The 25,561-nt window shown below is 37.0% G+C and overlaps 3 protein-coding genes and 1 long non-coding RNA gene across 8 annotated transcripts in view; 2 read left to right on the forward strand and 2 right to left on the reverse strand.

The window, feature by feature from the left end:
- Window positions 1-1,620: 1,620 nt before the first annotated feature.
- On the reverse strand, window positions 1,621-18,839 carry naprt (nicotinate phosphoribosyltransferase). Of its 3 annotated transcripts, none has more exons than XM_039690289.2 (13): window positions 18,238-18,835; window positions 15,457-15,584; window positions 15,290-15,372; window positions 13,946-14,076; window positions 12,297-12,412; window positions 11,043-11,236; window positions 10,811-10,948; window positions 6,183-6,267; window positions 6,023-6,103; window positions 5,479-5,581; window positions 3,883-4,040; window positions 2,363-2,470; window positions 1,621-1,889 (listed from the first exon to the last, which is right to left on the reverse strand). In XM_039690289.2, exons 1-13 carry the CDS (start codon window positions 18,467-18,469, stop codon window positions 1,803-1,805), a joined length of 1,644 nt encoding a protein of 547 aa, XP_039546223.2. In that variant the 5' UTR covers window positions 18,470-18,835; the 3' UTR covers window positions 1,621-1,802. The 3 variants fall into 3 exon arrangements, with proteins under 3 accessions (XP_039546223.2, XP_039546222.2, XP_039546224.2); XM_039690288.2 differs by having other exon boundaries at window positions 10,811-10,951; window positions 18,238-18,833; XM_039690290.2 differs by lacking the exons at window positions 3,883-4,040; window positions 5,479-5,581 and having other exon boundaries at window positions 10,811-10,951; window positions 18,238-18,839.
- On the forward strand, window positions 3,989-4,593 carry LOC148976889 (uncharacterized). Its single transcript, XR_016146106.1, has 2 exons — window positions 3,989-4,230; window positions 4,523-4,593. It is a non-coding gene; the product is annotated as an uncharacterized LOC148976889 (long non-coding RNA).
- Window positions 13,989-25,561, forward strand: part of LOC120492132 (rho GTPase-activating protein 39) — a 62,816-nt gene continuing 51,243 nt past the window's right edge. Inside the window, exon 1 of one of the 3 annotated variants that reach the window (XM_089118942.1) lies at window positions 13,989-14,122. Coding sequence is in view for 2 of the 3 variants with exons in the window: in XM_039690282.2 (XP_039546216.2) it covers window positions 23,075-23,085 (11 nt within the window). In the remaining variant the exon portion in view is untranslated. Of the gene's footprint in view, window positions 14,123-22,906; window positions 23,086-25,561 lie in introns of those variants that run through there. The other 2 variants (XM_039690282.2, XM_039690280.2) reach the window with 2 other exon arrangements.
- c13h8orf82 (chromosome 13 C8orf82 homolog) lies at window positions 19,956-22,185 on the reverse strand. The gene is made up of 3 exons (XM_039690020.2): window positions 21,798-22,185; window positions 21,662-21,710; window positions 19,956-20,490 (listed from the first exon to the last, which is right to left on the reverse strand). The coding sequence occupies exons 1-3, from the start codon at window positions 21,915-21,917 to the stop codon at window positions 20,036-20,038; spliced, it is 624 nt and encodes a 207-aa protein (XP_039545954.2). The 5' UTR covers window positions 21,918-22,185; the 3' UTR covers window positions 19,956-20,035.

Raw genomic sequence — 25,561 nt, forward strand, 5'->3', positions numbered from 1 at the left:
ACAGTGGCGACCTCCGCAGGCAGTCGCTGGAAGTGCACCGAGTCTTCAAAGAATGCAGCAAACAGTGAGACACTTCCTTTTTAAATTTATTTAAATGTATTTTTTATTGAACAAAAATGCTGTGGCTCAATTCGCCTACTTTTACTGCGCCCTAAAAGTATGTACTTTTTTTGTGAAGAAACAAATGCATACTTTTGAGTGTGTAGCACGAGAGAAAAACTTTGGGACGTAGCCTACTATTACATCATACAAGTGCGTATTTAACGGTTCCCCTCTGTCGCATCTTATCACAGTAAACTGACCTGTCAATCATCTTGTCAAAGATCAAATCCTACACATTGCAGCACGTTGATCTGCACATGTTATTTAACTTAACTGTTTTAAATAACAAGATGTTTGACGCTAAAGCCTCTCGTTTGAAGAGACTGTGTACTTGACATTAACATGCGATCACGGTGATTAGCCAATCAGAACACTGAGTGCGTTTACATTTGTGCACATTAAAGGAGTAGTTCATTTTTAAAATAACTTAGTTGATAATTTACTCACCCCCATGCCATCCAAGATGTCCACGTCTTTCTTTCTTCAGTCGAAAAGAAATTAAGGTTTTTGATGAAAACATTCCAGGATTTTCTCCATATAATGGACTTCAATGGGAACCAAACGGTTCAAGGTCCAAATGAGAGTTTCAGTGCAGCTTCAAAGGGCTTTAAACGATTCCAGACGATGAATAAGGGTCTAATTAATCTAATATATCTATTAGATTAATTACATGTACAGTGTTAAAGCAACTCTTTGTAACTTTTCCTCTGCGGTCGGCCTGCTGGTTGGAAGCAGAATTATTCATTACCGCTGTCGTAAATAATTTAGCCTAGCGCGGCCTACTGTCGCATGCACACTCGCTGTTTATCCAGCACCGGCTTTGTAATGAACGATGTCCACAGACAAGGTAGAGTATATTGCATGATTTCATGAAAGTATGATGTATTGTGACATCAGAAACGAAGAAAAACAAAATAATGACTATTTTAACGCTTGACGTAAAGCAGTCGAATTTTGTAGTTCTTTTTGTGCTACGTTACATAGTGCCAGTAAAAGCGATACAGACCCCGTCAGGCTATGGCAGACGTGTTATTGAACCTATTGTAAGTCGATGTACCATCACATGGGTCTTGGAAATATATCATGAAGGATGAAAAGCTACATAGCGTTACTTTAATTGATATACTAAAAACAATTAGAACTAGATTTTCCAAACAGTATTTTTACTATTTTTAAATACTTTTTAATACTTAAAATGTGAAATAAATAATACTTTTTCAGTGGCGTTGGTATTTTTTCCCATTCATTTCTCCCATAGGAAAAAAAAGTCTTAAGCCATGAACCAAGCCGACCAGCTGAGTATCATAACATTGCAAATTTTGATTTTAAGCAAAAAAAGCATTAGAAAAATCGGACCAAAATACGTACAAGACTGTGAACGTATCGTCTTTAGAGAGGGAAAGAACTACAATCCCATGAATCCTATGTTGTGAACAAATACAGTACAATCGATTAACAAGGAAATTAGTTTTTACTTCTGGAACCCGAACCACAGAGAGTCATGAGTCAGTTCACTTTTATTCATAAAACTTTATTATATTACATATAACTGTAAACAATCATTTTCATTAATCACATATTTTATTAGTTAATCATGAAATGCACCATTGCTACATCTATTGTTAGATCATTCGCCTCTGAAGCACCGTATCCTTTAGATTTAATGGCTGTGACTTTGGTCTGGGCTCCGGGTTACGGCTTCAGTTCGACAGCAGGAAGTTGCTGCCTTTACCGTTTCCTTTTGTGATGTCAGAGACCAGGGAGTGCAGCCGCTCCGATAAAGCCACCTTTAAGAAAATGTTTCATTCTGTAAATATGGTATATGCTATATTTATTACAGTGAACTCACGGTGTAAGTTTGCGTCTCTTGTAGTCAGGTCAAAACTTTTATACATTTTATAACTCTTACTGAGTATTTGAGCTGGATATCACTATAAGCGAAGCTTAACAGCTAGCCTAGGACTTAGGAAACATACTAAAACAAACTAGCCATGTGTTTTAAACATGTTAATGCTAGCAAAATACTAAATCATGTTAGCAAAATGCTAAAATGCTAACATGTTAGCAAAACGCTAAAATTTTAAATGCTTAAATTGATGCAAGAAACATGTTAGCAATGTTTTAATTGGTGTTAACAGTGAGTTAAATCATGCTAGCATTTTGCTAATTCGTGCTAGGAATGCGTTAACAACATGTTAAAATTGGCTAACAACGTGTTAAATCACGTTAGCAATGTCTAACGTGCCACATTTGAACTCACTGTGTAATTGTGCGGCTCTTGTAGTCTCCTGTGGTGAGGATGCAGCGTTTGCAGAGAAATCTGTGCGCGCTCACGACTCTCTGACGCGCTGTTGAGGGGGAATGTGATCTGTGCACACAAACACATTTCAATTAGCTTCTGTACAAAAAATGCTACGAGTTCCCATCTGTAGATTTGAGCTCATTATGTTAGCCATTTGCTATTTAAACTACTACTTCTGAGACTAACAATTCGTACTTTAAACGTCCAAGAGCGATTTATGAACATAACTCATTAAGGGGGTCAAAACATATAGAGTATTTAAGCCGTCTATTACTAGCGATGCTTAACAACTAGCCTAGGACAACGTTAAAATATGCTAGCCATGTGTTAAAACTTAATTCATGCTATCAGTTTATTAAATCATGTTAGAGTTGTGCTAATTAATGAAAGAAAAATGCTAACAATTTGTTAGTTTGTGATAGCAACATGCTAGCAACGTGTTAAATCATGCTAGCAAAATACAAAAATGTGCCAATTCATTCAAAAATGTGCAATGTGCCAATTCATGTAAGAAAAATGCTAACAATTTGTTAATTCATGTTAGAAAAATGTCAAAACATGGTATGTGCTAATTGCGGCTAGAGACATTCTAGCAATGTGCTAATTTATGCTAACTGCGTGTCAAATCATGCTAGCAACATGTTAAAACATGCTAACTTATTGGTAATTCATGCTAGGAATATTTTATCAACATGAGATTTGCTAATAAAGTGTTAAATCGCACTAGTGTAACAAACGCGTCACAATATTCCTCATTTAAATAATTAATTCACCCAATTAAGGGGCGGAGCCTGGTTGAATTGGTTAGTAGTGTGTTAAACCTACCCCATCTCACGACCAATTCGCACGAATGATTCAAAAGTGGCTAATTCGTACTAATTCATACGACCTCACTCGTACAAATTTGTACGATTTGTCTAAACCCACGTGACGGTTATGTTTAGGGGCGGGGTCAGGGGTAGGTCATTCGTACGAATTCATACGAATTGGCTAATTCGTAAAATATGTGCGAATTAGCTAAATCGTACTAATTCGTACGAGTGAGGTCGTACAAATTGTTACAAATTAGCCACCTCGTAAAATTCGTACGAATTCCCGCGAGATCGGGTTGGTTAAACTGGTGGTTATGGTAAGAGGCGGGACATTTCCTAAACACGCTCGAAGCGCTCGACCAATCACAACACTCTACTCCAGCCGACCAATCAGAGCGCAGTGTGCATTTCAGAAGGAGGGGCTTCATAGAGACAGAAGCTAAACTCTACAGTTCTTCTTTAAAGGAGCACGCCACCATTTTGATCACTTTCACTCGCTATGCTATCCACCAACAAAGCATTCCATTCATTATGCTAGGCTAAGCTAAACAAAGCAAGCGCTGAGACAAAAATAAGTTTGCTAAATGTAGGGGTGAGTAACCCCTATTTAAAAAACCGGCGGCGTGTTCCTGTAATGAATGAAGCGCTGAAATCGGACGCGCTGACCTGCCCGCGGGAGAAGACCTCCAAACGTAGACTGGCTACATGAGCAGGAGTGATGGATTGAGCGGTGTTGTCCAGTCCTAGCGGAAAGCAGTTCAGTGACACGCCGGCTTTAGGAGCCGGTTCTTCTGACAGACACACCAGATCCATCAGCGGATGAGCTGCGAAACACACACTCAGTTCAACTCCATTCAGCTGGTTAAACGCGCAGCTAATTTTTCCATGTAAAATCGGTATGAAATGAATAATAGATTTGGCAAATCAGTTAAAAATGAATAAGTCTCCAGTCACACACACACACACACAATGTATATACACTGCAGTTCAAAAGTTTGGGATCGGTATGATAAGGTTTCAGCCCGATCTCATGAAAGTTCGTGTCTATGGCACGAATGTCATTTCTCGTGGCATTTATACGCCAAAAACAGTTTTTGCGTGTATTTGGCACGCGATTTTCGCGTACATATGATACGCACTTTTTTGCGTATAATACGCACGAACTCCCCACCCCCCTCCCCCCTAAACCTAACCCAGGGTTTTTTAGTGCGTACCATATACACGAAAAAAACACTTTTGGCGTATAAATGCCACGAGAAATGACACTCGTGGTATAGATACGCATCTTCATGAGACTGTGTTGAAGGTTTTAATGTCTTTGTTTTTCTGCTCACCAAGGCTGCATTTATTCGATTAAAAATACAAACAATACAAAAATTTAATTAAATTAGATTAAAGATTAGATTAAAAATACAAAACAAAAATCTGTAATATTGTGAAATATTATGACAATTTAAAATGTGTTTTCTATGTGGATATATGTTCAAATGTAATTTATTTCTGCAATTTAAGCTGAATTTTCAGCATCATTACTCCAGTCTTGAAAGTAGAATAGAAAGTTATATTTAATTTATTTGAAATAGAATCTTTTGTAAGTTATAAATGTCTTCACTGTAACTTTTGATCAATCTAGTGCGTCTTTGATGAAAATAATGTGGTAGTGTATAATTTTACAAATAGATAAAATATATTTAAAATAAATGTTATTTTGAGCTTTTTATTTATCAAAAACTATTTTAAACACTGATAATAATACTAAATGTCTCTTGATCATCAGATCATCATATTAGAGTGATTTCTGAAGGATCATGTGACACTGTAGACTGGAGTAATGATGATAAATTCAGCTTTGATCACAGGAATAAATTACACTTTACAATATATTCACATAGAAAACAGCTGATTTACAGTAGAATAATATTTCACATATTTAAAATATAACATTTTATGACTTTTAAAATCATTAAAATCCCAACTAAAAACTTTTGAACGGCAGTGTGTATATGAAGAGTTCAGATGCAAAAGCCCATAAGTGCCATCTGACATTTTCTTCTAGAATGATCATTTTTACCAAGCTTGTATATTTAAGTTCAGTAATTTCAATTAAATGACAATGAAAATTACCTGTTAATTGTCATTTAGGTGAAATTACTGAACCTAAATGGCACTTATGGGCTTTTGTATCCGAGCTCTTCATATATATATATATATTAACTCTCTCTCTCTATATATATATATAAAGCACAACAGATAAACTCTGACTGTCTGTGTCCAGAAGCCTATAGACAGACTTTCTCCCAGGCAATGTGCTTTTCTCTCGATCTTCACTGAACTTCATTCTGGGACGACCTCTGACCTCTATCAGCTGAAGAGAGAGGGAACCTCAGGGTGAGTAATAAAGCCATGAACATGTGTTATTAAATCACTTTGTGTTAGCACTCCATTGACTCCCATTCATTTTGGGGTCACTTTGACTGCGAATAATTTTACATCTGAGGCGTTTAAAGACAAGAAACACGACTATGTATAAATGGCTCCATTAGCTTGTATCTTACGTTACGTTATTGTGTTATGACGCAATAATTAGCCTATTTTCACAAAAACTGTTTCTACGGGGTAAGCTAATGGAGCCGTTTATACATTGTCGTGTATAAGGTGTCTATAATACGGTTGAATGTTAAATTTTATATCCCCAACTAGACAAGCCAAAAGCCAAAGACGACAGTGGCAACAAACTAAACTCAAGCGGGAGACAGAATTGAGAAAAATCTAAAACTTGTGTGTGTTTTGCAACAGATTTCGGTACCTTATAAACACACCCGAGAGACGGCTGACGTGTGCATGTGACCAGATGAGTCCCGACACCGACCACATCGATCTCATTATCCTGACACGCACACGGACAGACAGGTAATGTACACGTCTCACTGCACATGAACGTTGCTGTCAGTGTGAAAAGCGCTTACCTTCTTGTTGAGTTCAGAGAGACTCTGTTCAGAAACACTGTTTGTGCCCACGATGAGGAGAGACTCGAACTGAGAAACTGAGAAACTACACACACAAACACAGATCGTTATTGAAATTTAGTGTCTGTAAAGCCCCCCTGTGCTGAAAATCCAGCTTTTAATGTTTTTTATATGTCTGTGATGTTTTTAATGTGCTTTAACCCTTATGCTGCATTAGGGACATTTTTGGTCTTTTGCAGTTTAATTTCTTTGACCATTTTGGCTGTTTTAATGCAAATGGTATGAAATTTGGCAAAATTGTGGCTTTTTGGATACATGTAAAAAATGTGATCCCATTTTGCAAAATATGTATAACACACACTGTGTAGATCAAATAGTAACACTCAGCACCATAAAGACCAAAAATGGCCCATTGAAACCCATTAAAACGTTGTTTAAATCTGAGGCTGTCAGTAATACATGAAACATGATTTTTGCACAAACATCCTTTCATTTTGAAGCAAAAGCATTATATTTGCATTATATAGTGTATTCCACCAGATGACGTCACTACATATTTATTCCCTATGGGTGGAAATGCACCTTATTTTAGGCCAGCCTTTCTCAAACTTTTTTCAGTCAGGGCACCTTTCAAAAGTGCATAAAATCTCAAGGCACCCCAGTGTAAAATATAATTTAAAAACACTGCATAACCCAAATTTAAATGCAAATGTCTTGTTTAGTTAGACAGAACAGTAATGAACAGAGCATAATATGAACTGTAAATAACAACAATAATAAAAACTTTATAGCACCTTAAAAAACACAGGTTTGCAAAGTAATTCACAAAATAATTAATCAGAGACACAAATGCCATAAAACCGTAAGAGGTGGACCGCCCAATACAAGAACCCAATAACAAATCCAGACCAGGAGAACTCAAATGAAGTGCAGGATGCAGATAAAATAAAATAAAAATCCCCGGCTCTTATGGGGATTTTCTTTTCAAAAAACGATCCATAATGCTGTAACTAAAGTGGCCTAAATTCACGTTTATTTTTACGTTTCTGTCAGTCTGAGGTGTTGCTATAACGCGTTGCTATGGATTGCGTCACTTGCGTCAAGTTGTGTGCGTCTTGCTTCGGTCTTGTGAGACGGATTTTTTTTATGATTAATTTTATATATTTATCTAAAATTAATTTACAATTTTATTAATATGTTCATATGTTTAAAAAGAAGAATATAAATATGTAAATTCAAATATATTTATATATGAAATGTCAGCTGTTTTTTTTTCTGTTTTTTTTTTTTTTCACATTTTTTTTAGCCTACATAATTTTTTGGCGGCACCCCTGACACAGCTAGGGGGCACACCAGTGTGCCGCGGCACCCACTTTGAGAAAGGCTGTTTTAGGCAATAGGCCATTTTTGGTCTCTAACGCGCTAAGTGGGATTTTTTGCAAAGTGGGACTGTGATAATCCAAATCTAAAGTTTTCTCTTTGCATTTAGTTTATTGAAAATAATTGAATTTTTGTGTTTTTTCCCTCTTATACAAATCGATGGTTTCGCAAACAAAACTGGTAATTAAAGGGTTAAAATCCTGAAATTGAATACATTTTTGGTAGTTATGATGAGGACTGATGCTGGTTAAAAGATTTAACTTGGTAAAAGTGGAAAATAATAATAATATATAATATTTTAGGCAATGTTTAATATGTGGCCATTTTTGGTCCTTAATGCACTCAACGGTGTTAAAAATCTAATGCAGCACAAGGGTTAACACAAACCATGTGTAAGTTCATAAGTTGACAGCATTGCTGAGTTACAGTGAATCGCTGGTGTTTCTGACGTCACAAACAATCTTTTAACCAATCAGATCAACGTGTGATCGTCAACCAGTGGATCGCTGAGTGAGTGGAGGCGGGGCTCATTTGCATATTCATAGAACCATGTGTACTTAATGAGGCAAGGGTGTTGAGTTATAGTCAAGATATTTTAAGGAACGTTTTTTTAAAGAAAAATCGTTTAAATGTAATTTGTTAATGTCAGACATAAACTAAACGAAAAAGAGCTTGAGAACTAGCTAAAATAATTTGTTTTTATTTTATAATATTTAAGTTGTTTATTTATTTATTTATTTTTTACAATTTTAGTTAAACTCGGTTAAAAATAAAGATATTTAAAATATTTTTTGTCATTTAAAATTAAACTGAAATACAATAACATGAATATTTTATTGTATTTTTATTGTATTTAACTTTTTTTTACTTTATTGAACTTAAACTTAAAATGTAAACTAAATGTCTCGCAACTAGCTGAAATAAAATAAGTTTCTTTTTATATTAGATTTTATTTCAATTAATATCAATATGTTTTGTTAACGATATTATCCCTGGTTAAATTCGGAAATTGAAATGAAGCTGAAATAAAATCACAAAATATAAAAATTTTAAATATTAAACTTAAAGGAACACTCCGACTTTTTGGGACTTTAGCCTATTCACCTTACCCCCCAGAGTTAGATAAGTCCATACATACCTTTTTCATCTCCGTGCGTGCTATAAGTCTGTTTGACGCACCCACCGCTAGCCTAGCTTAGCACAAAGACTGGATGTGAATGGTTGCAGCTTTCATACTGATCCAAATGAGTGACAAAATAACGCAAACGTTTTCCTATTTACATGTTGTGGTTTGTATAGTCACAGAGTGTGCAAATATCAAGGCCATATGAGACACAGACATCTTTTGACCGTATAAATACTATATTTTCTGAAGGGGATCACTGCTACTTGGGCAGAGTGATAACCATCACCTGAGACGCACCGTGACGAGGAGCAGAGAGTTCGCTTCGCTCAGCGTTGGAATAAAGAGTCAGCAATTACTAACGTTAGATAGAAAAGCATAGTTTATCATGGGTGTTTGCTTTATTGTATGAGCTGTGACAATAAACAGCTAGGGGAGACCAGGTAATACAGTACCATGTTTCATTGATTTCCAACCAAAAACGCACCCAGATTTATAAATATCACATGAATAAATAATTATTATTATTACAGGAATCAATATATTTTAAATGCAATTTATTAGCTGAACCAAATGTATTCAACAGTAAATTGCATTACTATAGGATAGAATAAGGGGAAAGTAATAGCACAAATTGTTTTTGCACAATGAACTCACAGCCTATCGTACCCTTTTGCACGCTCAAGTTCGTTATTTCCATGGTTATTTCAAATTTAGGCTACTAGGCGCGCAGCGCGCAGGGTGCAAGTTCAACGCGGTGAAAGCGCTCGTTTTTTTTCCCAAGCGCGTCCGCACCGCATCAAGATAAAAACATATTCATACCCTAATCATATAATAGTGTCACTAACGTTACATTAGATCTGGCTAAAGGCACTGTTACAGTAGGTCATCTAAAAACATAACGGAACACTTACCTCAGCCGCAAGTGATCCACTGTCCTGTCTGTGCTATCGATGGGATGGCCGTATCCTTCAGCACATTATGGTCCGTGTGGCAAATTCCATTTTTTCAAAATAGTCGTCCTCATTGAAATGTACCGAGCAAACATAATGTCCCTTGATAATCTTAGGTGTGTTTGGATAAATATCCAGAGTAAGTTATAGCCATTTCTTATCCAGTCAGCGTTTTTAGTTGGAATTCTGTGAAACATGGTTACCTCCCCTGTTTACAGTCGCAGCTATTTACAATAGAGCGAAAACCCATGACTCTAAACTAGGCTTTTACTATTTATAAATTGCTGACTCTATTACCCAAACACCGAGCGAACTCTTCGCTCCTCACCACGGCGTGTCTCCGGTGATGCGGTTATTACGCCGTCAAAGTAGCAGTGCTTCGCCTTCAGAGAATAGTTCCCAGGTTTTATACGGTTAAAAGATGTCTGTGTCTCATTTGACTTTGTTATTTGTACATTATGTGACTATACAAATCACAACATGTAAATAGGAAAACGTTTGCGTTATTTTGCCACTCATTTGGATCAGTATGAAAGCTGCAACCAGTCACATCGAGTCTTTGTGCTAAGCTAGGCTAGCGGTGGGTGCGTCAAACAGACTTATAGCACGCACGGAGATGAAAAAGGTATGTATGGACTTATCTAACTCTGGGGGGTAAGGTGAATAGGCTAAAGTCCCAAAAAGTCGGAGTGTTCCTTTAAAAACCGTATATTAAACGTTGCCTTAGAAACGAACTGAAATACATTTAAGTTGAAGTACTAAAATTACTCAATTTAACTCAATCTAAATAGAAATATACAAAAAAGCACATAAACATGACAAAAACTGAAAATATAATAGTGTGTAAATAATACTAAAATAAGTTATTCGCCGTCAAAGTGACGCCAAAATGAATGGGCGTCACTGGAGTGTTAACAGCGGGAGAACTTAACTAACTTCTAATACTAACTAACTAACTAAAACTAACTGCTAACTTCCGGCTGGTGGATTACACCAGTCAGAGATCAACCACTAAAGACGCAATTGTATGACGTGATTGTGCGTCCCGACTCCCAAAGCTTGTGTAGTCTCCTGCTACACACTCAAAAGTTAGCACTTGTTCTTCACTGAAAGAGTAGTAAAAGTAGTCGAATTGAGACGCAGAAATATTGTAAAATAAATAAATGTCTAACTGTTTGCTGCATTCTTTGAAGACTCGGCGCACTTCCAGCGACTGCCTGCAGAGGTCGCCACTGTCCAGCCTGACGCCCAGCGGCCGATACTGCAGCTCATCCAGACCCAACGCCACAGCACAGAAACACAGCAGACCACTGCTACACACACACACACACACACACACAGTCATCTACACACAGATAAAACATCAACATACACCAGCATCACGTGCCTCAGGGAATGTCTCACCAGCTGACACTGTAGCTGTCGATCACAGGGAGGAAGTTTTGAGGATAAGCGATGGCGTAAGAAAGGAAGGCCGCGAGTTCGCCCTCTCGAATGAGGTTCGGCTTTGAGCCCAAAAGCTGGCAGACGCGACCCAGCCAGCCCTTCACCAGACAGATGAAGTCAATCGGGCCGTCGCCACCACAGGGAACCAGAGTCTGACGCCACACATGCAGATAAATATATATATAAGCTTTCTTTTTTAAAAGCATCAATACTTATTCAGCAAGGATGCATTAAATCGATCAAAATGTGTATTAAAGTCAGTGATGCAGCATAATTAAAAATAAAAGCCGTTCTTTTGAACTTTGGAGAATCAGAGAATCCTGAATAAATTAGAGTTTAACATATTCAAGTAAAAAAAAAATTTACATTTTAAAATTTTTCTGTTTTTTGATCAAATAAATGCAGCCTTTTTGAGCAGAAGAGAAAACCGTCACACACAAAAAAGAGTGTGTGTGTATTAACCCTCCTATTATCCTTGGGGTCAATTTGACCCCATTCAATGTTTAACGTCTGTAAAAGCATAATTTAATTTATTTATTTTTCTTCAAATTTAATGAATTTTCAAATTTAATGGGGACAACTCTATAAACATAAAATTAACCTGCTAATATTTTTATTCAAAGTCCTGTACAAATTTTGTAGCATCGGTGTTTATTGGGGTCAATTTGACCCCAGGCTCTTTTAGTTGTACAATAAAACAGAAGAAATATTAAAATATTAAAATTTCACACACATTTGTTTTGGTTGTTATATTGAGGTCATTATAACATGTTATAATTTGAATTTGGAGGGGAAAACATCATTTTTGTGAGATTGACGCCAAGCATAACTCATTTTACTATCCTTGATAAAATAAATAGTTTTTCTTTCCAAATGTTATAGATTACAAAAATATATACTTAGAAATATTATAAAACACCAGATGTATTTATACTTTTCCAATTTTAGGTCAAATCAGTAAGATTTTATGTTGATTTGTAAATTTGTCCATAGTCGTGCAATGGGTATTCTGGATGTGTAAGGGGTTAGGTGGGGTGGGACTTAAAACGTTACTTAAGTAGTCAACAAAGACATAAATTAACTGAGACAAACCTTTGTAAAAAAAAATACACATATTGTGGAGGTTTAAATTACAAAGTGTTATCAGATTTGAGGGTTAAGAAATATGAAGTAACTGCATATTAATGAGAAACATTGAAGTGTGTTCCCCACCTGTGGCCACACCTCCTCCAGGGAGGAAAAGGAAGTGACATAAGAGTGTGCCATTGTTCCCGCCACAGGAATGCCAAACAGCCGCCCGGCGAGAGCATTACTGGTCAGATCAAAACCTGGAGGATCAAACAGAGACAGCCGTGGCCGTTCAGATGATGTTGAAGTTATCGTACAGATCGTCCTCGAGGACTGATTCACCTCTGGATATCACTGTAAAGTTCCCCTGCAAAATCTCTTTTTATTTTTAGTAATTGTTGGTTTGGTGTGTTTGACTGTTTGTTACAGGCATTAGCATTTTTATTTGTGCATGGTAGAAAACAAATACTGATACTGACATAATGACGTACAATAAATATGGAAAATTGACCATGGATGCATAACAGTTTATAATGTTTTTTAGTAATTGTTGGTTTGGTGTGTTTTGAGTGCTCATTGTTACAATTACACAGCAAAAGTTCAGTGACATTTTTATGTTAATGTTTAGCTGACGTAGTGTTAATGTCCGAATGTTTATTTTTAAACCACGACCATCTGAACATCTTCAGTGTGTGCTTATTTCACCGATATATTTAACGATATCTTTTGTGTTTCTAATCCAAGCACTGCACTTACTCGCGCCCGTAGCAAGACATCTGCCAAGTTTGAAATCCATCGGACCAACGCTTCGAGAGATATGTGAGTAACACACACACACACGTTCCTGTAATTTATAGATGTTGGTTCTTTGCAGAAACATGTTTTATGATGAGGTTCACATTAGTTAACATGAACTTAGATTGAACAATACTTCAGCATTTATTAACATTAACATTTACTAATACATTATTTAAATCAAAGGTTGTATTTTGTTAGCATTAGTTAATGCTCTGTGATCTAGAGCCAGACCGATATATCGGCCGATATTATTATAAACCAATATAAAATTCAAATTCACATTTACATAATATAAAATAAAATAATATTGTATCAAACAATTAGAGCCAGACCGATATTATCGGCCGATATTAGGCATTTTCCAAACTATCGGTATCGGCAGTTATAATGGCCGATAAATTAATATTTAAAAAATAAAATAAAAATGGACGAAACACGCTTCAATCATCTCTCCTTGGCCTGTTATATTAAAAATGTATGTTTTACAATTTGCAGTATGACGTTATCTATTGCTATCATCATAGACTAGCTAACCACAAAGCTAGCTAATGCCACTATCATCAGTGGAAGACCGCTAACGTTAACATTAATGAGCTTGGAAACTTTTTCTGCCTGAATAAAGTAATGATTACTGTATTTATAACTAGCATATCTCTAGTTACAGTCTGAAGTTATACTTGCGAGGAGTGAATATTTAGACATGGAGAAAAAGTATCAAATGTATCTTGTGCAGAAAAGTTAGCTTTTCTTTTACACGTGTGTGAAATCCAACATTATTTAATTAAAAAAAATATCGGCCGATATATCGGATTTTAAAACCCAAAAATATTTGTATCGGTATCGGCCTATCGGTCAGGCTCTACTGTGAACTAACATGAACAAACAATGAACTGTGATTCATAATGATTCATAAATACTATAACACATGTGTTTGTTAATAAATACATTAACTACTGAACCTTACTGTAAAGTGTTGGTGTTTTTGCAGCTCTTACCGCCGATGTACGAGTACCGGGATGCGGTGAGGCCCCCGTCGGGCCCCTGAGCTCGTCTGAGGCCCATCTCCATCAGTCTCCGTCTGGGACCCGCAGCCACACGGAAACGGGCAGCGTTGCTACACACCAGACTGAGAGAGAGAGAGAGAGTGCACACACAGGAAAATCGCCACACAGGTTATTACACTTTACACTCATAGAGATTTTTTTTATGTACAAATCACATTTTTGAGAACTCTTAAAAAAAATAATTGTTGTAAAACAGTTTCAGTTATTATCAAAGGTAAATAATCTCATTCTACACAAATTGTGAGATAATGATGCTGTCGTCAAGCTCAATAATTCAGATGATAGATAGATAGAGATAAAAAGATTGATGTTATGAAAAATGGACAACATACTATTTTAAATTTTTATATAAAATATAGATTAGGAAAAAAAACAAAACGTTTTACTCTAAAACAGCAAGAAAATCAAAGTCATAAATCTAAACAAGTACTATACAAATTTAAGGTTAATATCTCAAAAAATGATCTCTCAGTAAGAGTGTGTTTGGTTGCAGTACCGAAAGCTTCCACTAGAGGAAACTGCTGACCGCGAGGACCAGGACCATTAAAGGAGTAGTTCACTGATAATTTACCAAGATGTCCATGTCTTTCTTTCTTCAGTCGAAAAGAAATTAAGGTTTTTGATGAAAACATTCCAGGATTTTTCTCCATATAATGGACTTCAATGGGGTCCAAACGGGCACAGAACAGAGCATTTGTGCTTATAAAACTTAAACTTTGTGATTTATTTATTAAATGAGCGATCGTTTCGCTTGATAAGACCCTTATTCATCGTCTGGTGTCGTTTAAAGCCCTTTGAACAGTTTGCAGTTTGCACTAAAACTCTCATTTGGACCTTGAACCGTTTGGACCCCATTGAAGTCCGTTATATGGAGAAAATGCTGGAATGTTTTCATCAAAAACCTTAATTTCTTTTGGACTGAAGAAAGAAAGACGTGCACATCTTGGATGACATGGGGGTGAGTAAATTATCAGCAAAAGTTGTTTTTTTTTTTTTTTAAAGTGAACTACTCCTTTAACCTGTTCGAATCATGTGTTCACATAGCAAGTGCCAAAACCTTTACTATACCAAGTTTCATACCATCCCGATGAAGTTAAAAACAAAAACAAAAAAGTAAAATGTTTCGGTAAAAAAAAAAAAAAACAGCACCAGAAAACAGAAAGCAACTCCTTTCACTTCACTGAAAAAACTAAATATATATATTTTTAAAGCACCATTGCATTCAAGAAAATAATGTCATTTAACAGAATGTTTTAAGTATGCTGTTGTGTTTACCTGGCGTAGTTGACCAGGCAGAGCAGGCTTGTCTCCAGCAACTGAACCACAGCCAGCGGCCCAGACACTTCCAGCAGAGGAACCTAAACACACCAATAACACACACCTCAACATGAGCTCAGCGTCCCACAGCACAACACCACATCACCTCCGAACCGCTCACGTACTCGGGCGAAGACCACGGATCCCTCGGGCACTGCCGACACACACACCGACGAGCAGTCCAGCTCCTTCAGATACGTGAAGAAAGCGGCGTCTGTGTCCGCCGGGAGAACGGAGCGCAAATACTCCACATCTGGGACACACACATCAAGCTGAGCTTAAGCGGGGTTATTTCTGTGCCTTTAATATTCGTCACTTTTCAAGAAACTAATGGAAATAATGAATCAAATACCTTTGAAACCAGAAAAAAAAACTTAGCAAAACATGCAGTGTATTAAACCACACTCAAAAATTTCGTCTGCAATTTATTTTTTTCCGGTTTCAAAGTCATTTTATTCAATGTCCGTTTATATTTGCATTTAAAAGATTAGTTCACCTCAAAATTGAAAATTTCTTAGCATAGCATACTAAGATTTGATATGCATGACCAAAAATTAGTTTTGGGTAGGGTGCTCAATGGTCTTATAACACGCTGTTTAGTTAGGCTGCATACTAGATTTTAAGATGCATTATATACTCAGTGCACTAGGTTTTACGACACATGCAATGCTGTCAAGTTATGCAGTATACTAGGTTAGTGAGGTTAAGATGGATGACAAAAAAAAAATCTGTTTAGGTAGTCAGTTAACTAGGTTTTATGGCATGCAAAAAGTTATGTAGCATACTAAGATTTGATATGCATGACCAAAAATTAGTTTTGGGTAGGGTGCTCAATGGTTTTATAACATGCTGTTTAGTTAGGCTGCATACTAGGTTTTAAGATGCATTATGCAGACAGCACACTAGGTTTTAAGACACTCGGGAGTTTTAAGACAACTAGGGAACTCACTGAATTTATGACATGCTGTTTAGTTAGGCTGCATACTAGGTTTTAAGATGCATTATATTCTCCGTGCACTAGGTTTTACGACACATGCAATGCTGTCAAGTTATGCAGCATACTAGGTTAGTGAGGTTAAGATGGCTGACCAAAAAAAATCTGTTTAGGTAGTCAGTTAACTAGGTTTTAAGGCATTCAAAAAGTTATGTAGCATACTAAGATTTGATATGCAAGACCAAAAATTAGTTTTGGGTAGGGTGCTCAATGGTTTTATAACATGCTGTTTAGTTAGGCTGCATACTAGGTTTTAAGATGCATTATATTCTCCGTGCACTAGGTTTTACGACACATGCAATGCTGTCAAGTTATGCAGTATACTAGGTTAGTGAGGTTAAGATGGATGACAAAAAAAAATCTGTTTAGGTAGTCAGTTAACTAGGTTTTATGGCATGCAAAAAGTTATCTAGCATACTAAGATTTGATATGCATGACCAAAAATTAGTTTTGGGTAGGGTGCTCAATGGTTTTATAACATGCTGTTTAGTTAGGCTGCATACTAGGTTTTAAGATGCATTATGCAGACAGCGCACTAGGTTTTAAGACACTCAGGAGTTTTAAGACAACTAGGGAACTCACTGGATTTATGACATGCTGTTTAGTTAGGCAGCATACTAGGTTTTAAGATGCATTATATACTCAGTGCACTAGGTTTTACGACACATGCAATGCTGTCAAGTTATGCAGCATACTAGGTTAGTGAGGTTAAGATGGATGACCAAAAAAATCTGTTTAGGTAGTCAGTTAACTAGGTTTTAAGGCATTCAAAAAGTTATGTAGCATACTAAGATTTGATATGCAAGACCAAAAATTAGTTTTGGGTAGGGTGCTCAATGGTTTTATAACATGCTGTTTAGTTAGGCTGCATACTAGGTTTTAAGATGCATTATATTCTCCGTGCACTAGGTTTTACGACACATGCAATGCTGTCAAGTTATGCAGTATACTAGGTTAGTGAGGTTAAGATGGATGACAAAAAAAAAATCTGTTTAGGTAGTCAGTTAACTAGGTTTTATGGCATGCAAAAAGTTATCTAGCATACTAAGATTTGATATGCATGACCAAAAATTAGTTTTGGGTAGGGTGCTCAATGGTTTTATAACATGCTGTTTAGTTAGGCTGCATACTAGGTTTTAAGATGCATTATGCAGACAGCGCACTAGGTTTTAAGACACTCAGGAGTTTTAAGACAACTAGGGAACTGACTGGATTTATGACATGCTGTTTAGTTAGGCAGCATACTAGGTTTTAAGATGCATTATATACTCAGTGCACTAGGTTAAGACACAAGCAATGCTGTCAAGTTATGCAGTATACTAGGTTAGTGAGGTTAAGATGGATGACAAAAAAAAAATCTGTTTAGGTAGTCAGTTAACTAGGTTTTATGGCATGCAAAAAGTTATGTAGCATACTAAGATTTGATATGCATGACCAAAAATTAGTTTTGGGTAGGGTGCTCAATGGTCTTATAACATGCTGTTTAGTTAGGCTGCATACTAGGTTTTAAGATGCATTGTGCAGACAGCACACTAGGTTTTAAGACACTCAGGAGTTTTAAGACAACTAGGGAACTCACTGAATTTATAACACGCTGTTTAGTTAGGCTGCATACTAGGTTTTAAGATGCATTATGCAGACAGCGCACTACGTTTTAAGACACTCGGGAGTTTTCAGACAACTAGGGAACTCACTGGATTTCTGACATGCTGTTTAGTTAGGCTGCATACTAGGTTTTAAGATGCATTATATACTCGGTGCACTAGGTTTTACGACACATTCAGCATACTAGGTTTTGAATCACATGCTGTGAATTAGGGAGCACATCAGACACATACTCAAAAATGTGTACTAGGTTTTGAGACGCATTCTGAAAGTCAAAGACAGAAGTAAGTGTGTATGCAGTACTCACCGTCATCTGAGAACCTGAAGTTTTGTAGGAACAGCAAACAGTCGCTCAGACCCGCAAAGAGTGAAAACCCTCCGCCGAACGGGTTATCCCGGAAAAACAGTTCGAACACGGCCGGCTCGTTGTGTCTGCGCGCGCGCCAGTACGCGTACGCCATGGTGAACTGGTACAGATCCGTGAGTAACGGAGGAACCCGGTGAAGCACGGGGTGCTCATTTCCCTCCCGTGTGGCCATGATTCAGTTTAGTGTATCTGGTTGTTGTTTTTGTTGTTGTGGGACATGCAGTATTAGTGTTTCCCGTCTTTGCCTTAGTAGGCAAAAGTCTCCCGTCTCCCACCGTATGCTCACGTGTGACCGGGTGACCCTTTACACGGTTACTTGATTTCTGCTAGTATACAGTCTCCGCCCAACTACTCTCATGTGTTCACCAATCTGTGTTTGTAAACTGGTTTGAGACGTTTCAACACTTTGGCTCTGTCCCAAATGTCAAACTAAACACTCTTCCTTCGAGTCCGCACTTTTGTGACGTAACGTCGCTTTGACTGAAGTCTGTGGACATCGAGGGCGCGTGACTGTTTCGTGTTTCCTTCTTTGTTCAATAAAATGAGTTACTTCCTTTAAAAAAAACAAAAAACATCGACCTTCGGAAACCTAAATTGACAAATGGGACACTCTCCGGTCTCATGGACACGCGCAAGACCATTTGAAGTGTGCCATTTGGGACAGGGACCAACACACTGCATGACCCTGCAGATCATATCAACACACTAACTAACAGCTCAATCAGATTGTTACGAAGTACGAAGGTTTATTTGATGCTAGGAAGACGTTGCCAATATATACTCAGCAGTGATGTTGTTTTATGAATTTACACATGGTTTGTCTTGGTGTTTTATTACTTATTATTATTATATTATTATATATTATTATTGTTATAGTCGATCAGTAGCATCCAGTTCATTCTGTTTGTGCTGTACGGAAAAAAGAAAGTCATGAGTTTGCAGTGTTGGGGGAGTTACGTAATCAGATTACTTTTTCAAGTAACTAGTAAAGTAATGCATTACTTTTTCAATGTACAGCAAAATACCTGAGTAACTTTTTCACATTTATTGACTGACAGCTCTCCTGTCCCCATATTGAGAGAAATAAAGTGAGGTGTGTGTGTGTAAACATGATTTATTTTATTTTTAGACTAAATGTGAACATGCATTTGCTCATCTCTTGCACAAAAACATTCAGTATTCCTCAAAATGAATAAAAACAGTAAAATGCAATCTCATAATTTTAAGCAAAACTTTTATAATTATATTAAATTACAAACATACTTTATGTATTTAATCTCACTTTGTTAAACAATGTCTTTGTTGCCAACCTTCAATATCTAATAAGCAAAAATGACTTTAGATTAGATTTAGAAATAAGAGTTTTGTTTGAGCGGCGCCCTCTACTGTACAGGAGTAAACATGCATTTCCGACAGCCTGAGGATTATTCACTTCACTTTTGGTGTGAAAGACTTTACTTTAAAAAAACAAAACAAAAAAACAAGCATGGTGTGAAAAAGTAACCCAAAAGTAACTTAACGCATTACTTTTCATAAAAAGTAACGCAATATTAACGTAACGTAATAATGCCTTACTTTTAAAAGTAACTTTCCCTAACACTGTGAGTTTGAGATCAAATGTAACAAACAAACATTAAGAAATCAGACCAGCCATTAGACACAATATATACATTTATTTCAGCAGTGTGTTCAGAACGTACAACTGGATTTTAATGGTCACAATGCTAGATAGAACGAATCATGTTGAATCTTTTTGAGCATGAAAATGTGTCGCCAAGTCTTTCGTTAGTGTGTGTCGCCGCCCCGCCCACATGAAATGAGTGGGTTGCCCTGAACTGTCCTGACCCGTGGCGAACTCGAAGTGTGCACTCAGATCAATGGCCAACGCGGAGCGTACCAACCCCACCCCTCCCCCCCGCTCCGGTCCGGGATGGTACAGTCTGCCGCTCAGCGGTTGCATGAAAAGACGCTCCGGTTGGAACGGAACGGTCAGTTTAGCTCCTCCTCCACAGTATGACAGATGGTCCTCAAGCCCCGCCTCCGATAACAGGTGCGTGAAAACGATGGGCCGATCGTCGCAGCGCACGAAGTTGCGCTCGCGTCCGCAGAGCGAGAGGAAGGGGAAGTCATGTTGATAACGGCCAGTCTCGTTCAATTTCAGACGATTGAAGAAGAAAACTAAAAAGCGCTGGTCTAATAGAAACAGAGTAGAGAGAAAGAGTTAATTTTCTTCCCCGTAGACTGTTCTGCTAAAAACATGTTAAAAAAATGCTAATTCATGCTAGCAATTTGGCAAAATATGTTAACCACATGCTAATCATGCTAGCAACATGTTAGAACATACTAGGAATGTGTTCATTCATGCTAGCAACAGACTAGCGACATCCTAATAACATGTTAAAATATGTTAGCAACGTGTTAAATCATATCTGCAAAATGTTAATCATGCTAGCATGTTACTAACATGAAAATAAATGATGTTAGTAACACACTAAGTATGTTAACAATGTGTTAAAACATGTTAATCATGTTAAGCACATGCTAATCATGCTAGCAACATGTTAAAACATACTAGGAATGTGTTCATTCATGCTAGCAAAAGTCTAGCGACATCCTAAAATATATTAGCAACGTGTTAAATCATATTTGCAAAATGTTAATCATGCTAGCATGTTACCAACATGAAAATAAATCATGTTAGTAACACACTAACATACTTAGTGTGTTACTAACATGATTTAATCATGTTAACAACATGCTAAACCTGTTAATTAATGTTAGCAAAAGGTTAACGAAATGTTAAAAATGTTAGCAACAAGTTAAAACATGCTAGCAACATGCTAATCATGCTAACAAAATGTTAGCAACGTGTAAAATCATATTTGCAAAATGTTAATCAGCAACAAGCTAAATCATGTTAGCAACGTTAATTCATGCTAACAATGTGTTAAAACGTTAAATCCTGTTAGGACATGCCAATAAACATATTAATAACATGATAAATCATGCTAGCAACGCAATCATTTTATGACACATTCGAATGTTTACTGTTCTCCAATTATTATGTTTTCAGTTTTATTTGGGTAAAATATTGAATATGGTATCCGTACAGTACTGGTATTATCATATCAATGTACCACGTTACACCACAATAAGAGCCATTTTAAGTAGGCTACATAAAAGTAAAAGAGGATTAACTGTATTGTACTGTAAGTCAGTCACCATGTAAGAGGTTTATATTAATGTAATACACAAGACATATGCATATCCCATAAGAACATTTAAGTTTATATTAAAAGTAACCTCCATTAAGGGTTCAAATATATTTATATAGGCTTTAATGTTGATACACAAATAGAAATACCTTTGAAACAGGTGACAAAGTTCTTCACCTTGGTGTCATCCAGAAAGAGCTTGACAAGAGAGAAAATAAATCATGATTATGGAACTGACATCAATGTCAGCAGTTATAAAAGCCTGTAATAATAATCTAATTATACCTGTCCTTGATGATCGATATAGTAGAAATACTCTCTGATTCTTGCTTCTGGACTCTGTCCTTGTGTGTATGAGGACAACCTCCTCCATTTACTGCTAAACACCCTGTTGACAAACCTCATATCTGCTTCATTTACAGTAAGTAAAACCCCTGCATTGTTTATATTTTGAAGAGTTCCAGCTGTTTCTGGTTCCGGCGGAAACAAACGCCACGCACGTCAGTTCCGCCTTTCTGAGATTGAAAACGCCGTTGTTCTTGTTTAAACGCGTAAAGTGTTTGGATTTGCGAGCTCTTCTAAACATCATACGATTTTGCTATATGAGAAGTCACGTTATTATAATAAAAAAGCATACTAAATGTATTTCAGGTAAACACTAGATGGCGCTGTATTGTTTTTAATTAGTTAAGACCAGTTTAATTATATATGCACAATGGATTTACATTGGCACACTAAGCAAAAAGAGGAAGACGTTAATTAATTAAACGTTATTATAAATATCAAATTTTAATTATATATATATATATATATATATATATATATATATATATACAGTGTGTACATGTATATATGATAGTAATATATATATGTATATATATATATATTACTATCATTCTTTAAATAAACGTATACACAAATACACATTATAAACAAATACACTTTTTGTAATGGACAGACAGATTTTTGTGATAGATAGATAGATAGATAGATAGATAGATAGATAGATAGATAGATAGATAGATAGATAGATAGATAGATAGATAGATAGATAGATAGATAGATAGACAGACAGACAGATATACAGGCAGACAGATAGATTAATAGACAGACAGAAAAACAGATAGATAGACAGATATACAGACAGACAGATCGATAGACAGACAGAAAGACAGATAGATAGATAGATAGATAGAGATGGATGGACGGACGGACAGATAAACAAAACTTAGCCTATTGTTTTCTTTCTATTTTGCATGATTCCACACAGTTCGAGATGCGCACCGGCGTGCTCGAGTTGCCATGGTAACCCGCTCTCTCCAGCCTCCCCGCGCGCTCGCCTGGGCGAAAAGCGCAAAATGACGTCAGGTTGTCGGTGGTGACGGAGACGCGGGCGGACAGCGCGTGCTCCAGATACTCGTCCATTCGCGTTCACACACACACACACACACACAGGCACACACATACACACACACACTGCGGCGGCGGCGGAGCCGCTCTCACCATGACTGGCGTCCTGTGGATTACTTTCACTGCGTGTTAAAGCGGGAACAAGAGGCACCATGGCTGAGAGGTAAACACGACGCGCGCTCACAGTCACAGTTTCGCGAGCGCACTGAAATTTGGTGATTTACTGATCGCGATGCAGGTGCCGGGCGCGAGACTGCGTGTCTAACGATGCTCACCCATCGGCGGCATCACTTAAATACGCTGTGTGTGTCTATATGATACTGTGTGCATGCCTGTAGGTTCAGCCCGGCTCGTGCATGACAGCCTCCACACCCATAAATCGGGGTTTAGGAGCTGCGAGCTGATCCCTGCACCGGTTCATTGTTGATTTTCTGTCATTCCTCCGTAAAGACGCGGACAAGCATCCCCCCGAGGCGCGCGCACGGTGGGGCGATGCAATGCGAGGACGCGCAACATCCTATTTTAAGCAAAATGTCATGACAGGGATGCAGACACCTGCGGCACGCGAGCCTCGACGCGTTTCCAGCAGTCTCGTGCTGTTTCATTATTCATGGTCAGTGTTGGGGAAGTCGGTGATCCATGTGGAAATGTGGAGTGTCATTTTTATTGGCAACCTCCTTCTGTTTATCAAACAAAGCATTGACCATGAAACGGATGCAAAGGGACCCTCTGAGTATATATATCTGGGTATATACAGTATACATATGCGGTAGTGTTTTAAAATGAGGAGGATCAATATTAAATATATATCCCTGTTACACTTAATTTTCCTGGTTAAATAGACATTACATACTGTAAAAAAGAGACACCAAATACAATTCTATTATGTGTTTTTACACTAACTAGCCTATGTAATGTTCTATTTACTAGGCTATACATTGTCATTTCAAGTTATAGTGTTTTTTTTAACGTATTTTAATATTTATTCCGAAATAGCAATCTAAAGCTTTCCTTTTTATAGTCAACTTATTTCCATCCTGCTGCTCACAGCAATATCTGAAGCTGATCGTGCACTAAAGCCCACAGTCATCATGTTTTCAGGCCATTTCAAGTGTGATTTTGATGTTACATTAAGCGATCTATATCTAAGTGGCTGAGCTGTTGACTTACTTTTTAATTCTTCTTATAGTTAACATCATCATTGTCTTTATTCAGGCCTATTCGAGAATGTGCTCGAAAACAAGAGGCGTCCAATCATATCCAATAACCGGTCATATCCAATCATAGCGTGCTGGAGCTGGAGGCATATATATATAGATGTATTGATATATATACCAAAATTGTATTATTGCACAAAAATTACATATTTAAAATTAATGTAATGTTATATTAAGCTTGAATGTAACTCGACACCCTTGCCTCATTAAGTATACGTGGTTCTATGAATATGCAAATGAGCCCTCCACTCACTCAGAGATCCACTGGTTGAGGATCACACGTTGATCTGATTGGTTACAAGGTCGTTTGTGACGTGTTTTTGAGACTGTCTTTGGTTCACTGCAGTTTTAAGGAGGAAATACTCAGCAATGCTGTCCACTTATGAACTTACACATGGTTTGTCTTAAAGCGCATTAAAAACATCACATAGACACATAAACAATATTAAGAGCTTGTGAAAAGCTTGGGTGAACATGTTGTTAGCAATGTTTCATTGTAGTTCTTTCTCTCAGTAAAGCTGGTAAGCTTATTTTTTGTCCAATTTTCAATTAGCTTTGCATCAAATCTAAAAAGTGGGCGGGCACTAATGCACTCTAATGCCTCACATTAGTTTAGTGGGCGGGGTTTTGGAGAGAAGGCGTTTGATTGGATGTAATTCAGTGGTGGAAGTGAGCAAACTGTTGGAGCAGAAACATACTTTGCACAAATATTATAATCAAGCGTCAATCCTTGGCCAATGCATTGTTTATTGTAGATATTAGCATATGCCTACTTGTGTGACAAGCGATAGTTTCTATTGTCATTAAACGTGGATATAACTAGCTGATATAACTGTCAGCAGTGACTTAAAAACATACAGTAGCCTACAACCGGTGTATTTCAATTCACAAATGACTCTTTTGAATTGATTCTTTTTAAAGACTCAAAAACATACTAGAACAATTCGTGACTGTATGAATCAGTCTGACGAATCCGTCACTGAAATCGCAAGATATCATTATTTTTACGCGATGGACTATTTTCTTAAAAACAATTTGATGTGTTAATATTTGAAGAGTTCAGACGCAAAAGCCTCTAAGTGCCATTTGAAAGTTTCTTCTAGAATGATCATTTTTATCAAGCTCGTAGCCTATTTAAGTTATTAATTGACACTTAAATGACAATTAATAGGTAATCTTAATTGCCATTTAAGTGAAATAACTGAACTTGAATATACAAGCTTGATAAAAATGATCATTCTAGAAGAAAATGTCAAACGGCACTTAGAGGCTTTTGCGTCTGAACTCTTCAATTATGTAAAGATGTAATAGTTACGTTCAAGAAAACGAATCAGAACTGAATCAAATGGAGAGCTTTTGAACCGAAATGTAATTGTTGACAGAGAGAGGCATACGATGGTTCAGATTTGATGTAGATGTGAA

The sequence above is a fragment of the Pimephales promelas genome, chromosome 13 (genome assembly GCF_988280905.1).
Source record: "Pimephales promelas chromosome 13, fPimPro1.hap1.1, whole genome shotgun sequence".
NCBI lineage: Eukaryota > Metazoa > Chordata > Actinopteri > Cypriniformes > Leuciscidae > Pimephales > Pimephales promelas.